This window comes from Camelina sativa, chromosome 15 (assembly GCF_030686135.1).
Source record: "Camelina sativa cultivar CO46 ecotype springtype chromosome 15, ASM3068613v1".
In the NCBI taxonomy this organism is placed as follows: domain Eukaryota; kingdom Viridiplantae; phylum Streptophyta; class Magnoliopsida; order Brassicales; family Brassicaceae; genus Camelina; species Camelina sativa.
The window spans coordinates 11,865,498-11,880,334 of NC_141894.1; the positions used below are offsets into that span (position 1 = coordinate 11,865,498).

The 14,837-nt window shown below is 37.8% G+C and overlaps 4 protein-coding genes and 1 long non-coding RNA gene across 5 annotated transcripts; 2 read left to right on the forward strand and 3 right to left on the reverse strand.

Annotated features, from left to right (window-relative positions):
* Window positions 1-3,388: 3,388 nt before the first annotated feature.
* Window positions 3,389-4,585, forward strand: LOC104748400 (uncharacterized). The gene has a single exon (XM_010470047.2). It carries the CDS (start codon window positions 3,389-3,391, stop codon window positions 4,583-4,585), a length of 1,197 nt encoding a protein of 398 aa, XP_010468349.2.
* A 2,708-nt stretch (window positions 4,586-7,293) lies between these two features.
* Window positions 7,294-8,194, reverse strand: LOC104746586 (uncharacterized). Its single transcript, XM_010468103.3, has one exon. The coding sequence runs from the start codon at window positions 7,983-7,985 to the stop codon at window positions 7,572-7,574; it is 414 nt and encodes a 137-aa protein (XP_010466405.1). The 5' UTR covers window positions 7,986-8,194; the 3' UTR covers window positions 7,294-7,571.
* A 309-nt stretch (window positions 8,195-8,503) lies between these two features.
* LOC104746587 (protein ABCI12, chloroplastic) lies at window positions 8,504-10,576 on the reverse strand. The gene is made up of 7 exons (XM_010468104.3): window positions 10,035-10,576; window positions 9,806-9,922; window positions 9,483-9,719; window positions 9,228-9,392; window positions 9,059-9,134; window positions 8,905-8,969; window positions 8,504-8,799 (listed from the first exon to the last, which is right to left on the reverse strand). Exons 1-7 carry the CDS (start codon window positions 10,374-10,376, stop codon window positions 8,647-8,649), a joined length of 1,155 nt encoding a protein of 384 aa, XP_010466406.1. The 5' UTR covers window positions 10,377-10,576; the 3' UTR covers window positions 8,504-8,646.
* Window positions 10,577-11,040: 464 nt separating this feature from the next.
* LOC104748401 (protein EARLY-RESPONSIVE TO DEHYDRATION 7, chloroplastic-like) lies at window positions 11,041-14,460 on the reverse strand. Its single transcript, XM_010470048.2, has 6 exons — window positions 14,307-14,460; window positions 13,704-13,777; window positions 13,377-13,498; window positions 13,177-13,219; window positions 11,262-11,403; window positions 11,041-11,129 (listed from the first exon to the last, which is right to left on the reverse strand). Exons 1-6 carry the CDS (start codon window positions 14,458-14,460, stop codon window positions 11,041-11,043), a joined length of 624 nt encoding a protein of 207 aa, XP_010468350.2.
* LOC104746588 (uncharacterized) lies at window positions 12,198-13,006 on the forward strand. The gene is made up of 2 exons (XR_760919.3): window positions 12,198-12,349; window positions 12,736-13,006. It is a non-coding gene; the product is annotated as an uncharacterized LOC104746588 (long non-coding RNA).
* Window positions 14,461-14,837: the final 377 nt, after the last annotated feature.

The following is a 14,837-nucleotide window of genomic DNA, read 5'->3' on the forward strand; positions in this document are numbered from 1 at the left end:
GAAAGTGTCACCCACCGAATGAGGGTGATGCAGAGTGAGGCTGATAACCTTATGGAGACAACAGCAGACTCTATCCATGCCTTCCAAACTGTACAGGATGCAAGTCTCTGCCTGGCACCGACGATAGATGGCCATGTGCTTCCTCCATCAGCATCACCTCCCATTGATCACCCGAGTCAATATAAGGATACCGGGGGACCAAGCAAACATGGTAGGGGAAGGCCTCCTTCTAACAATCAAACATCAAAGCCATCTCAAAAACTTTTAGGCGCAAAAACACAAAAAAAAAGAAACTTTCCACAAGGTTTGCCTAGGAAAGCACCTGAGACTAAAACTTTGGAAAAAGTAGGCTCTTTTCGACCTAACCAGAGGAAACTGTCAAAGTCATCTCCTAAGAGGAAAGATAAGAGTGCTAAATCTCAGAGCTCAAACCCGGATCGACAAAGGACTGATGACCTGCCTCGCATACCCTCACAGCAACCTTCTGCTTCAGGTCCACCTGCTATTTCCTTAATCCCTGCAATGAAAAAGAAAAAGGCAGATTTTCAGAATCCCCCAACCCTTCTTCCTTAAGGATGGTGAGCTGTAATTGTTGTGGGTTGGGGAACCCCATGACAATCCAACGTATAAGGGAGATACAAAAGAGTATTTTCCCAGATCTTTTGTTCCTTATGGAGACAAAGAACTCAGACGAGTCCATTATTCAATCGCTACAGTGGCTAGACTACCCCTTTAAACATCTAGTGCCACCTATCTCACCTGGAGCCGGTGGCTTAGCACTCTTCTGGAAGCAAAGCGTTGAAGTTAAAATATTCCATTCCTGTCCTCACTATATTGACACAAGAATAAAAGCAAAAGGAAAGTTTTCTTTTCTACCTTTCTATATGGTGAACCTGATAGAGCAAAAAGAGTGGAAGCATGGAACCGTCTCCAAGAGTATACTGCCGAAAGATCATCTCCTTGGATTATCACAGGAGATTTCAATGACATTGTTCATCAGTCGGAAAAGGTGGGAGGACCTCAACGTCCGGAAAGTTCCTTCTCGGATCTTAGATCCTTTATGTCCACCAATGATCTGTATGATCTCAAGCATATTGGAAACTGCCTATCCTGGCGTGGAAAGAGACATACACACTTAGTCAGATGTAGACTTGATCGAGCCATGACTAATAGTGAATGGATTCTAGCCTATCCCTCAGGTAGAAGTGAATACCTTCGCTTTGAAGGGTATGATCATCGACCCCCAGATACCTCTTTCGATCCAAAAAAGAAGAAACGACTGGGTCTCTTCAGATTCGATAGGAGGCTTAGAAAGAATCCTGACGTCAAGAAGCTGGTTTTCGAGGCCTGGAATGCAAATCCTGACCTTTGTGTTGACCTCCGCCTTAGAACCTGCAGAGAACACATTATAAGATGGAGCAAACACCAATCGTTGAACAGTCAGAAGGAAATTCTTAACCTTAGAGACCAGCTGGAGGAAGCTATTTCTGATGATACGGCTCCATAGGAAATCATAGATTCTTTGAATAAAGAACTCTTATCTGCCTACCAAAAGGAAAAAGCCTTCTGGAAACAAAGAAGCTGTAACCTGTGGCTGACACTTGGAGATAAAAACACCGGTTTTTTTCATGCGACAACAAAATCCCGTAATGCCATAAACAACATATTTGTTATTGAAGAACCTGATGGCATACCAGTGTATGAGGAAAAGGAGATATCTGATATTATCTCCAAGTACTTTCAAAGTATGTTTAATTCAGTACCTGGCACAAGACGAGCTGTTATAGAAGTAGGACTTGATCCGTGCATCATAGAGGAAATGAATGAAAAGCTCACTGCCCTGCCCACAACGATTGAGATAAAGAATGCTTGTTTCTCCATACACGCAGACAAAGCGCCGGGCCCCGATGGTTTCTCAGCGAGCTTCTTCCAGGCAAACTGGGATACAATGGGACCCATATCATCTCTGAAGTCCAGCTTTTTTTCACCTCTGGTTCCCTACCTCAAAAGATAAATCTAACCAATGTTAGGCTTATACCTAAGATCATTAATCCACAGAAAGTCTCGGACTACAGGCCAATCGCTCTATGCTCTGTTTACTATAAGTTAATCTCTAAGATCCTAGCAAAGCGATTCCAACCGATCTTACATGGCTGCATATCAGAGAACCAATCTGCTTTCATCCCTCAGCGAGCCATCTCTGATAACGTGCTGATCACACATGAAGCCCTCCATTACCTGAAAACATCTAAAGCACAGAAGAGATGTTATATGGCCGTTAAAACTGATATGAGCAAGGCTTATGATCGGCTTGAATGGGATTTCATTAAAGAAGATATGGAAAGAATGGGTTTCCACCAAACCTGGATCCAATGGATCATGCAGTGTATCAATATTGTGGAATACTCATCCCTTTTGAATGGACAGGCCCGCGGATCAGTCACCCCTGAGAGAGGCATCCGTCAAGGTGATCCCCTCTCTCCTTATCTGTTCATTATTTGCAGCGAGGTTCTGTCTGGTTTATGCTCTAAAGCCCAATCACAAGGTAGTTTACTTGGCCTCAGAGTAGCTTCAGGTAGCCCCGAGTCAACCACCTTTTATTGCGGATGATACAATGTTCTTTTGTCTATCGGATCCATAAAGCTGCTCAAAGCTAAAGAGCATCCTGCAGCTATATGAACAAGCATCCAGTCAACAAATTAACCAATCTATATCTTCGATCACCTTTGCGGCTAAGACCCCAGAAGCAGCAAAAGAAATAGCAAAGAGAATCCTTGGCATTCAAAGAGAAGGTGGACAAGGAAAATACATGGGATTACCTGAACTGTTTGGCCACAAGAAAAAGGACCTCTTCAGTGAGATAGTAGACAAGATAAAACAGAGAGCTTTAAGTTGGTCCACCAAATTCCTCTCATCTGCTGGAAAACTTATTATGTTGAAATCGGTCCTACCTGCTATGCCCACATACTCAATGTCTTGCTACAAACCTCCGAACAATCTCTGCAAAAGAACTCAACCTGCTTTAACTTGATTCTGGTGGGATAATAATACAGAGAAGAAAAAGATGTGTTGGATCTCCTGGAAGAAGATGACTAAACCTTTTAAACTGGGGGGCTTAGGCTTCAGAGACATTATGTCCTTTAATGATGCCCTCCTTGCTAAAATAAGCTGGCGGCTGCTCACCCAACCCAAATGTCTACTAGCCAGGGTCCTCCTTGGGAAATATTGCAGCAGTACAAGGTTCTTGGACTGTCCAGTCTCAAACTCGGCATCACACGGCTGGCGAAGCATATGCATTGGTAGAGATTTGTTAAAACCCCATGTGGGATATCTTATCGGTTCAGGTAACTCAATCCCTCTCTGGACTAGCCTGTGGCTTACAACCCCAATGGGACCTCCAACTGCGGAAACCCACACATGGTCAGTGGCGGATCTCCTTACACCATGTACATCCTCTTGGAACATTTATCATCTCAACAGAGTGCTACCGGCATATAAAGATGACATCTTAAAGCTTAAACCTAGCAAGAAAGGCGCCCCAGACAAGTGGGCATGGCTACCATCATCTGATGGGCAATACACCACAAAAGCAGGTTACAATGCAAGTCAATCATACAAACAATGTCCACCTCCCTCAGGTAGTTCCCTGCACCCTGATAGCTTTAGCTGGGAAAAAAATATTTGGAGTATTAAGGCATCACAAAAAGTAAAACTCCTGATGTGGAAAATTTTACAACAAGCCATTCCAGTGGGAAGTAATCTTACTCACCACAATATCTCGGGGAATGTTAATTGCCTGCATTGTACCGGGATCGAGTCGGAACTCCATCTGTTCTTCACTTGCCCTTTCGCGACTAAAGTCTGTGATTTGGCCCCCTTCAGTACCGCCTTCGTCCCTCAACTGATAACATCAACCTCTGAAGGCATCAAGACAGTAAATCAGTTGGTTTGCTTACCACCTACTGGCGTTGGCGGTGGTCCCCTGACCCCATGGATTCTCTGGGTCCTATGGACTTCTCGCAACAAGCTTCTATTTAATAAGGAACAGATCCTACCGGAAGATGCCCTCCATCTAGCTACCATCGGAGCGAAAGAATGGCAAGAAGCCCAATCCAAAAAAGCTACAAACCCCCCACCAGTTAAAATCCCTCTCCCTCCAAGCGGGATATACCAAAGCAACAACATGGTCACCTGTTTCACAGATGCCTCATGGATAACAGCACCAAAAGCAGGACTTGGCTGGGTTTTCAAAGATCGGAATGATCACATCCTCCTACAGGGCTCAGATCTGGTGGATCATGTCCACTCCCCGTTGATGGCCGAAGCGGCGGCAACTCTCACCGCAGTGGAAGTTGCAATTGCTTCGGGTTTCACACACATCTCTTTTGCCTCGGACTCTCAATTGTTAGTCAAGGCCTTGAATGCGAAGTTCCACTCGAAAGACATTCACGGGATTCTCCACGACATCCTAGATCTCTCAATCTGTTTCTCTGTTTGTAATTTATTTTTCATCCCTCAGAACCAAAACTTGATCGCTGACAATCTCGCGACACAAGCCCGTAGTTCAACTCTCCCTCTTGTGTAGATGAAACGTCGTTTTATCAGTTTAAGAGTTTGGTTGCCCAAAAAAAAAAACTAGATAACCATGAAATTAAGAAAAATAGATAAACTAACTATGGCTCATGTGTGTATGTCGGCTATGTATGTTAAAATTACATGGTTCTCCCTCTTTCTCTTTTTGTTTTTATTTTCTCTTTCTTCTCTCCTTTGTGTTCACTTCCCCTAACGGCGACCACCATCTTCTCCATCTTCATGTTTCTAATGGCGACCATCACCATCACCACTACCACCAAATCATTTACTTTTATTTTATCTTTCTGGATCTCCTCTTTATTTCTTTCACTATCCTCTTCATCCGATCTCTTTATCATTGGATCTCATTTTCCAATTTCCCACTCTTCTGCTGCTGATCTCTACTTCTATATCTTAATTTCTTTCTTTTGGTTTGGCATTATCGGTGCTTGCTCCCTCCCTCCCTCTGGTCGGATATCTCTGCAACACCGGCATGACATATGAGATTAAGAAAAAATCATGTTATTTATATTTACTTCAAATGATTATACTATTTTATTAATATCACATACTATTTACAAGAAAAATTCATGTAATTTTAAGATGGTGCATGTTTGTTTTCATTCTTGTAAATATATGAAATGCTATTTTATATTTACTTCAATGATTATATTAATTTATTAATATCAAATGCTATTTATAAAAAAAATTCATATAATTTTCAGGTGCTGCATGATTTTTTATTGCCGTAGATTTTTCAAATAAATATATTATTTCATTAAAACATTTTTCAAAAGGTTAGTTTAGTATTTATCGTCCCTCTACCCCACCTGAAAAAACGTTATTTACTAACTATTTCTACCAAAATGTCATTCTCTCTATTTTTTCTTCTACCATAGTTATCTACCAAAGTTGCTCTAAGAAAATCAAGATTTATTTTGTCACTCTACACTCGACACCATGGTGAAACGCCAAAACATTATTGTTTTTAGGAGTAACTTCCAATTTGGTAACATCATGTCAAATCAATTATTTTTCTTCAAATAAATTAAATTAGTATTATGGTTTTGTTCCATATAATCTAAATAAAAATTATAAAAGCAAAGATAACTAGAAAGGTTATAACATTTTCGATAGTTAATATTGATGCGGAGACACTATGTGGGTAATTCAGTGGAGTCGATCAATTGTGATCTAACCCAAAGATGAAAATGAAAAGGAGTTTTTTTTGTTTAGATATTTTCTATTTTTTAAAAAAAATTGCTAACTGAGTGATTTGACAAAGATGGTCAAACATGTAACAAGTTGAAGGTGATTAATGAAAATGAAAATAATGTCGGATGACATAAGTTTAAAATAAATTTTGTATAATTCCTAAAATGTTCAAAACAGATAAATGTCACAAGCACAAAAATATAGCTGTAAACTAATAAACATAATCTAAATATTTCTCTTCTACACATATATTTTTGGATTACACCTTAAACTTAAAATACTTTTTGTACCCCAAGAGAATAGGGAAAAATGTCATTTAAACCGTGAACTTTCAAATTTTGGCCATTTAATCCATGAACTTTGTTGTAGGCTATTTAAAACATCAATTTTTGTTGACTAGCTTTTTTAAACATGAAGTTTCGTTGACCAAGCCAAAAAATACATGACGTTAAATCCGATAATTGACCTACTAACAGACGTTACTAAGCCGTTAATCACTCCGTCACTGATAAAACGACGTCATTTTAATAGAAGTTTTAGTTCGAAAAATGTCATTTAAACCATGAACTTTCAAATATAAGCCATTTAAACCATGAACTTATAAATATATATCATTTAAACCATGAACTTTCAAATTTATGTCATTTAAACCATAATACATGAAAAAGGTGATCAATCCTTCAAACTCTAGTGTAGTGTCCTAAAACAAGAGAATTAATCTTTCAATCTCTAGTGTAGTGTCCTAATAAATGAAAAAGACTCAAGAAAAAACAAAAAGACACAAAATACATGACAAAGATCGAAAAAGAAGGATGAATTGATGTTCTTCTTTCTCTTTATCAGAATCGCATCATGAGGCAGTGTCGAAGAAAGAAGAGAGAAACTAAACTAGGGTTAAACGGGTTAGCTGATTAGGCTTATATACTTCTGCGGTTTCTAATACACCAATCGGTTTGATTACCGAACCGAAATTGGATTATCCAAATCAATTGCGCCAAACGTATAGGCTTTCTCTCTTCGATTTGCTCCGATAACCGAAATTTCCAGGTTGTCTAGTTTTCACCAAACGTCCAGGGCGAGTTCATAGTTTAAATGACATAAATTTGAAAGTTCATGGTTTAAATGACATACATTTACAAGTTCATGGTTTAAATGGCCTATATTTGAAAGTTCATGGTTTAAATGATATTTTTTCGAACTAAAACTTCAATTAAAACGACGTCGTTTTATCAGTAACAGAGTGATTAACAGCATAGTAACGTCTGTTAGTAGGTCAATTATTGGATTTAACGTCATATCTTTTTTGGCTTGGTTAACGAAACTTCATGTTTAAAAAAACTAATCAACAAAAATTGATGTTTTAAATGGCCTACAACAAAGTTCATGGTTTAAATGACAAAAATTTGAAAGTTTATGGTTTAAATGACCAAAATTTGAAAGTTCATGGTTTAAATGACATTTTTCCCCGAGGGAATACATATTTTAGCCCTTTCAAAGTAATTAACATTTGGACCCCAAAAGAGTTTCTTATATTTAATAAATCTCCACATTACACAAAGAACTGAAAAAGTCAGCTAAATATTTAACATTTGTTTCTAAATCTGACCCCGTACTTTTATAACTATCTTTTCATACCCACCCCACCCCTTCATAAAACATAAATTTTCAAAAGGGAAGGATGAGATTCATAAAACAGTAACGGAGTCAATTCCGATAACTTATAATTTACAGATGAACCGTTAAATAGCTGACAATTCCAGCGACTTTTCCGTTCATCCATATCCTCAAAACTCCAGCCGGAGAAGTCGCCGGAGATCTTGAGACGCCGAATCGTCCACGGAAACGACAAGAACCTGGTTTAATTTCTCATTCCTCCTAGAGAATGACGGAAAAGGTAATGAGCTCGGTGCTGGAGACAAAACAAACATAGATGATCCGGCGTAAATATCGTCGGCAGAGACCTCCGGTGAACTCTTCCGTACCTTGATGTTTGAAAATGAATCAAAAGACTCTCCTCTTCTCCTAACAAAGTTCTTCGCCGTCGTTCTAAACTCATCGGAGCCAAATCTTCTCCTTTGGTCAGGTCGGAGAGGTGGTTTCCGGTTAAAATGATTCCTCCGAGGATTAAATATTGTTGCCGGAGGATCTCTCATTCGGTCAACCAAAACATTTTGAGGCCGTATAACTTCAGTTCCCATCGTCAAACAATTAAAACCGAAAGCCTATTAGAAAAGAGAAAGAAAAACCCTAAAAAGAAAGAAAAAAATGGCGTCTTAGGTGTTTCCTTGGATGCCAAGAAAAGAAGAAGAAAAAGGTTATGGTGGGAAAGAGAAGGAAGAAGAAAAGGGTTTTAAAAAAATGGTCCTTTTCTTCGGTTCCTGCTCAGTTTTTTTTTGGGTAATGAAGTTTAAATCTACGGATCTCTTTAATTTGTGAGTTCTTGTAACTCTAATGGAATAAATAGAAGAAGGAAGAGATTGGCAAAGATGGCTTCTCTGTTTAACGTTGGTTTCCTCGTAACGACGCATCTCTAGCCTAGACGTATCTTTCTATTTTCATATTGTTGTTTAATTTAGTTTGTTTTGTTTGTCCGTTTATGGTTTTTTGTTTCTTTTAAATTGGCCTAAAATATAATTGCGCTCAACTAAGTTTACTTACTTTGTTGCATTATCGCCTATGACGTAGTTTAGTTTACATTACATTTTTCAAATCTTGATTTTTACCTCTAATTGTTGCTTTACCTCAAGAAATAAAGAAAGAGTTCAAGTTGTTCTTTATGGTAGTTTACAAAAAAAAAAAAAAAAAGTTGTTCTTTATGGTGTATAAGAAAAGATTAGATTGAAACAATCAGTAATAATATTAGACAAGAAAGTATTCGGACAAGAGCGCGGTTGAGATTATACCGATTAAACACAAGACTGATGCAAAATCTGCGAACTTATTTGATGAGCCTGAGAAGAAGTAGATCTTGTGGCTACTGCTCTCTCCTCTGAAGCCTCTAACAATCATGGCCTGCACATAAACAGAACAAAATGCTTAGTTTTTCAACAGAGAGTTTAAATCTGATTTTCAAATAATGGAAGACCTCTCAACACCACACAGAAATCTATTTTTGACCTGTGATATTTGCTCGGCATGGCGAAATATATTCTTGAAGATACGGCGTATGAATGAGGCGAAAACTACAAAAACAGCCACTAGTAAGATGAGTTGTGTAAAGACTGAGAAAAACAAGTTACTGTGTCTGAAAAAAAAGAGAGAAGAAACTTACTATCAAGTGTCTCCAGAACAGTAAGCTGCTGCCAGTTTACTCTTCGAGATACGATCCCCAATGCAACACTTCGGACCTACAATGTAACATGTACGAAACATACCATTATGTGGTTTTAGAACTAGGCTGATTGATACTGTATACGTTAAGCAGGGAGATGAATCTGTACCTCATCGAAAACCAAATTAATGAATCTTAGTGAAAGCAGGAGTGTGAGGATGATTTCACCAACTGGAACACCAATATATGTCAACGGGAACAAGAACCAACGTAAAGCTAGTGCAAGTTGCTCAGGTGTTGTGGTTGCAAGGCAAATACTAGCACTTTGAAAGATCTGTGACAACAAAAAACACCAAATGTTCCATTAAGTGAACTAAACGAAGGGGAAAAAAAAGAGTGGAAGTAGCAAACAAAACAGACTTACTATAAAGGTTAAGCATGCGGCTGTGCTTCCAACAGATAAACCTTTCCTAGTGAATTGCAAAGGTCCAAACTTCAGTAACATGTACGAATAACCACTTAAAGACATTGGAAGATTAGGCAAGCTTGTGATTGAAGATGGTGGTGTTCTTGATTGAAGCATTGGTGGTGCACCATCTGAACCTAGCCCCAAGGTTATGAAGAGAATACCCGAAAGAAGTGACACTCTCGCCAATTGATCCTTAACATGAAAAGAGAGAAGATATAAACAAGTTGGAAGCAGAGCAAAAGAAACAGAGTTGTGACAGAGGAAAAAGAAGAACTCACCATCCATACTTGTCTTGGGAGAACAAGGATTGACAAAAGAGCTGTACATAGAACAAGTCCCAAACGCACAACTATATTTGCTCTTGCTGGTAGAACTACTAGAGTTAATAACCATACCTAACACATATATGCAAATACCAAAACTCAGTTATAGCAAAGTAACACAACAAGCTTCGCAGAGTCCTCGATTTTCACAAAATTGGATTATAGAATGAAGAATTCGATATACCAATTTGATTCTAGGATCGACAGAATGGAGAAATGTCACAGGGGACGATATGAACTGGCCAATGGGGCTTCCCGTAGCGCTTGATATCAATCTGAAGACATTCTCAGCTCCAAGTCTTGGAATTGGTAACCGGTTGACCCAGTTCCCGGTTTTATCGTCTCCGTCGACTTTGGCTCTAACTAAGAAAACCCTTTTCGTGACGAGATGAGATGGAATCGCATTAAGCTTAGGGTTTGCGAAGTTCCGGTTAGGAATCGGAGATCGGAGTTGACGAATTGGGTGTTTAGGGACTAGGGCTACGGTGAGCGAGAGCGTTGGGAGTGTGAGATTGGAGTGACTCATGAGTTTCAATTTCAGATTAGTTCGGATTCAGACATAAGCCCCTAGAGCGGGAAACTCCTATCTGGTGGATGGTGGTACTGGAGTTTAGACTTTAGAGAGATACTACTGTAAACTGTACTTTTAATTTGCTGGTTCTGTCGGGTGTTGACTTTGGGTCTCAGAATAGAACAAAAGTCAAAATAAACCAAAATTTGGATTCCGGTTCTTGTTCCAGTTTGATGTGTATAAAAAGCAAATGGGCGTTAAAAAGCTCATATTTGATCTTTTTGCATTGTATTAAATCTTTGCTCGTAGACCAAAAAACCAAGACTTGCACAATTTGATTACAACATATGAAAATGTAACACAATTTTAAAGATAAATTTTGTTGTCAAAAATAAAAATAAAAAAATTAAAGAGTATATAGATGCATATTACTGTCTGGGAGCATTTTTGACAATTTCTGAGTGAGATGGAAAAAGTTGGTTCGAGGGCTTTTTGAATATTCCAGGCGGTTCGGCCTAAGCTGCCTGTTGTTTCTAGTAATTTTCCTGTGGTTTTTCCGACATTCTTTCCAAAACTGTAGTGCGGTGATCACAAAAATGTGAATACTTGTTACATTTAACTCAAGAAATGTATCCATACATAATTCAATTTCAAATTCGAGGACCACAAAGTGAATTTTTTACCTCTTACTAACAAGTCTAGAAGCAGCCATGGATGTGGCAGAATGACTTTGTATTTCTGCCGCCTCAGCAGCACCAAGTATTTTATCTATATATTGATCACATAAAAACAATTTATCTGTTTTTTAATTTCTTATCATTTTGATCCCAAAAACTTTGATATCAATCAATGAAGTTGAGTAGAGATTGGCAATTAAAGGAGCTATTCTATGTTACTTACTAAAAGAATCAAGTGAAGCCAAGATAACCTCTCCTGGAGCAGTGGATAACAATGCTTTCCCTAACTTCGACTTAACCACCGGAGCTACCATCACACTGCTCATCATATCTCCACCTTCTAAGAGCATGATTACTGGGCGTGACTCAGTGGGTTTCTTATATATTTGGGCCCCAAAAAAATATTAAAAACCCCATAAATGGGTCCATTTTAAGAGTATCGTTACCGTCGGAAGGATTTCCAGAAACGCCTTAAGAACGAGGCGTGGCGTTACATGATTGGCTGGTAGGTAAATATAAAATCGATTTTTTTTTCTTCTCATTTTTTTTTCTCCTTCCTTCCGACTCTCTCTCTCTCTTCTCTCTCGTTTCTGAAGGAGACAAAAACGGCGATTGTTGATGAAATCGGAGAAATCGGATTCTCGTCGAATCCTATGATTTTTCTCACTTAGATCTTATGGTTAGTTGTTTACCCGGAGGCGATGGCATCTAGATCGGCGAAATTGTTAGATGCGACGGTTCGTTTGTCACGACAAACGACGGTGGAGGTTGCTATATGGTGGGACAATGACGGCGGCTGTTTCTGGTGGTGCCCTGAAGCTAACGGCAAGGTCCAAATCACAACTAATCGAAGGGAGAAGGTTCGTTTCTCATGTGTTTGTAATTTGGCGAAATCGTTAGATGCGATTGATTGCATGTGGTTGTAATTAGGCTCGGGTGGTTGATAATTGGTAGATTGGTTAAATATTTGTGTCGATTTGACTTATTAGGTGTAGAATTTTAGGGTTTGTTTGATGTTTGTGTCGATTTGACTTTATAGGTGTAGATTATGAGATTAGTGTGGTTAAATGTTTGTGTCGATTTGTATTGGTAGGTGTAGCATATGAGATTAGTTTGTTGGATTGCTTAAATGTTTTGTTCTTAGTAATCGAGTTGTTTTGTGCGAGTCTAGGGTTTGGTTATAAGTTTTGTTCTTAATAGCATATGTTATTGTTTTGTGCGAGGTTTTCATCAACTGGATGTAGCGGTTCAATGGTGACGTGAAGGGAAACATGAAGTAGACACAACGGTTGTGTTTTCTCACTTGAAAAGGTATGTTACTCTAGATTGCAAATGTTGTTGTTAGGTATTGTTAGAATTTGTTCTGTTTTGATTGGGATGAATGAGTTGGTTTTGTTGTTCTTGTTCTATTTTGATAGATATTGTTTTGTTTGCGGTTGTGTTCTTGTTCTGTTTTGTTCTTGGTTGTGTTCTTGTTCTGTTTGGTTGTGTTCTTGTTCTGTTTAACATCACGGCTTGGTTGTGCTCTTGTTCTGTTTAACATCAATGGCGAAGAACACAACCAACCGCAAACATAAAGTAAGTGTAGTAAATGAGTTGGTTGTGTTCTTGTTCTGTTTTAGTAAGTGTAGGTTAACCACGTCTTGTGTTCTGTTCTTTGTTTAACACTTGTTTAACTTTTTCTTCTTTTGTTTCAGGTTTTGCGACTTGTTGTTCTTGTAACTCGTTGTGACTTGTTGTCCTTTGTAACCCATCATCACGAGTTGTGACTTGTTGTCTTTTGTAACCCGTGAATGGGTTTAGGTTTGGTTGTGTCTTTCGGAAGTCCTATATATGACAATGTTTTGTTCAACCTCATTTGCTATATGTTCTTCTCATTTGTATTCTCTTATCTTTCTATTCTTCTTATCATCAAATCTTCTTATTATCATTTCATATTCTCAAATATTCAAACCCATTTCAAATTAAGCCAAAACATAATATTTAAATGTTTGAGTAACCTCTTTGGGGTTCTCTAGTAATAGAGTGATTTTGCTTAGATTCTCTTAGAGTTACTTAACTTAATTTATGATTATTTATATAATAAATAAATGTGAGAGTAACTTTGGTGGGTTACTCCACTAATGATGGTCTAAGACCGTGAGCCCTATCTCTTCGCTCGCCTTCCAGAGCTTCTCAACTCTATGTTACATCCAATAAAATAGTCATGATTTGGTTCATAAGAAGGAGACAAGAGCCCAACATTTCATTGTTCGATGCTAATATTTTACAACTTTACTCTTTACAGGGTTTAGACATTAAAAACAACAAAACGTGATATATATATATATATATATACCTTTGAATATTTGTGTTGAGTTTATTCTTCTTATTGTTGTCACCTCCATCGGTTTCTGATATGTCACCACTTCTGTCTTCAACTTCTTTTGCAATCGTTGTTACACCTCCTCCCTTGCGAATCTGTTTTTATTATTAGAAAATAAAAACCATATAATATATAAAAAGCTACAATTATATGTGCGTCTTAAATCTCAATGTTCATATAGTATTTTTTTTAAAACCAACACAAAAGTAAGATGATTTATACACAGAAGTGTTAATATCTAGATTTAAATCACAATAATGGAATATTAACTCTCATAAGAATCATGAGAGGGGCTATCACCTTCTTAGAGTAAGAATTGCTACAAGTGAAGATTCCCTTGATGATATGCCCCGTTCCCTCAGCGATGGCCTTGGCTACAACCAGTGCCGGTCCGGTGAAATCCGAGGCCCAATACGAAAAAGAAAAAAAATTAAGGTTTTTTTAAAAAAAAAATAATAAAAGCTGAAATATGTTTTGCTAACTATATTGGGGCTTTCACAAATTTTTATTTATTAACTCATTTGATTTTGAGATTTTTTTTGCTAATTATGGACTTTTTTTTGCTAATTTTGAGGATTTTTTCTAATTTTAAAACCTACTGTATTTTATTAGTTATGGAATATTTTCAAATTATATGGCTTTTTAACTAATTCTTGGACTTTTTTGGAGCCTATTATTGGACATTTTTAAAAATTATGAGGCTTTTTTATTAGTTTTGGGAAGTTTGAAGCCTTATTAATTTTTTTTTTTATAAAAAATTCTTGCAAAATGGGCTTCGAAATTTTGAGACCCAATACGAATGTTTCATTCGAATGGGTGAAGGGCCGGGCCTGGCTACAACGCTTTTGTATTCTTCAGCCTGCGGTGCAAACTCCTCCCAATCAATTTCATTGCTATTTTTACTAGAAGTACTCGAAGATTTCTCCCCCATGAAATCTTCTAGAAAATTAGGGTTTCCTACAATTTCTCCGTCTCCCCCTGAGAAACTCAACGCTAGCTTCAACGGTTCGGATTTCACGTTTTGGGGAGATTGGTTTTGTTGGGTTGATGAGGACATACTGTGTCTTTGTTCTTAGTACGGCAGTACTTTAAGAGTGGTTTCTATGTGTGGCTCGTTCGAAATATTGGAGGGTGGAAGGTAATGACATAAAAACTTAAAACATTTGATCATATTAATAGCCATGATAAAAACGTAAGACCACAGAATATGATCGTATAGTTTGATAATGAAGAATTAGTTTATAGTTGGAACTAGCAATGTTATTACAAGTAGCTCAACTTGCTAATATTTGATTTCATCTATAGAAACAACTTGATCAACATGTCAAAGTGAAAATTTAAACGAAACCTGACCGTGTCATATTTTCCAAGACTTCATCAGTTGCTTGTTTTTATTGAGCCACTAAACTGGTTCTTGTGGGGGGTTTAAATTGA

Bases quoted from the DNA above. Each gene is read 5' to 3' on its own strand.
- LOC104746586 (XM_010468103.3), bottom strand. From the start codon at position 7,985: ATGGGAACTGAAGTTATACGGCCTCAAAATGTTTTGGTTGACCGAATG.
- LOC104748401 (XM_010470048.2), bottom strand. From the start codon at position 14,460: ATGTCCTCATCAACCCAACAAAACCAATCTCCCCAAAACGTGAAATCC. The intron at 13,220-13,376 runs GTATATATATAT...GATGTAACATAG, and splicing joins CTCAACACAAATATTCAAAG to AGTTGAGAAGCTCTGGAAGG. The intron at 11,130-11,261 runs GTAAGTAACATA...ATCAATATATAG, and splicing joins GGCTTCACTTGATTCTTTTA to ATAAAATACTTGGTGCTGCT.
- LOC104746587 (XM_010468104.3), bottom strand. From the start codon at position 10,376: ATGAGTCACTCCAATCTCACACTCCCAACGCTCTCGCTCACCGTAGCC. The intron at 9,393-9,482 runs GTAAGTCTGTTT...TTGTTGTCACAG, and splicing joins CCGCATGCTTAACCTTTATA to ATCTTTCAAAGTGCTAGTAT. The intron at 8,800-8,904 runs GTCAAAAATAGA...GTTTATGTGCAG, and splicing joins ATGCCGAGCAAATATCACAG to GCCATGATTGTTAGAGGCTT.
- LOC104748400 (XM_010470047.2), top strand. From the start codon at position 3,389: ATGGGACCTCCAACTGCGGAAACCCACACATGGTCAGTGGCGGATCTC.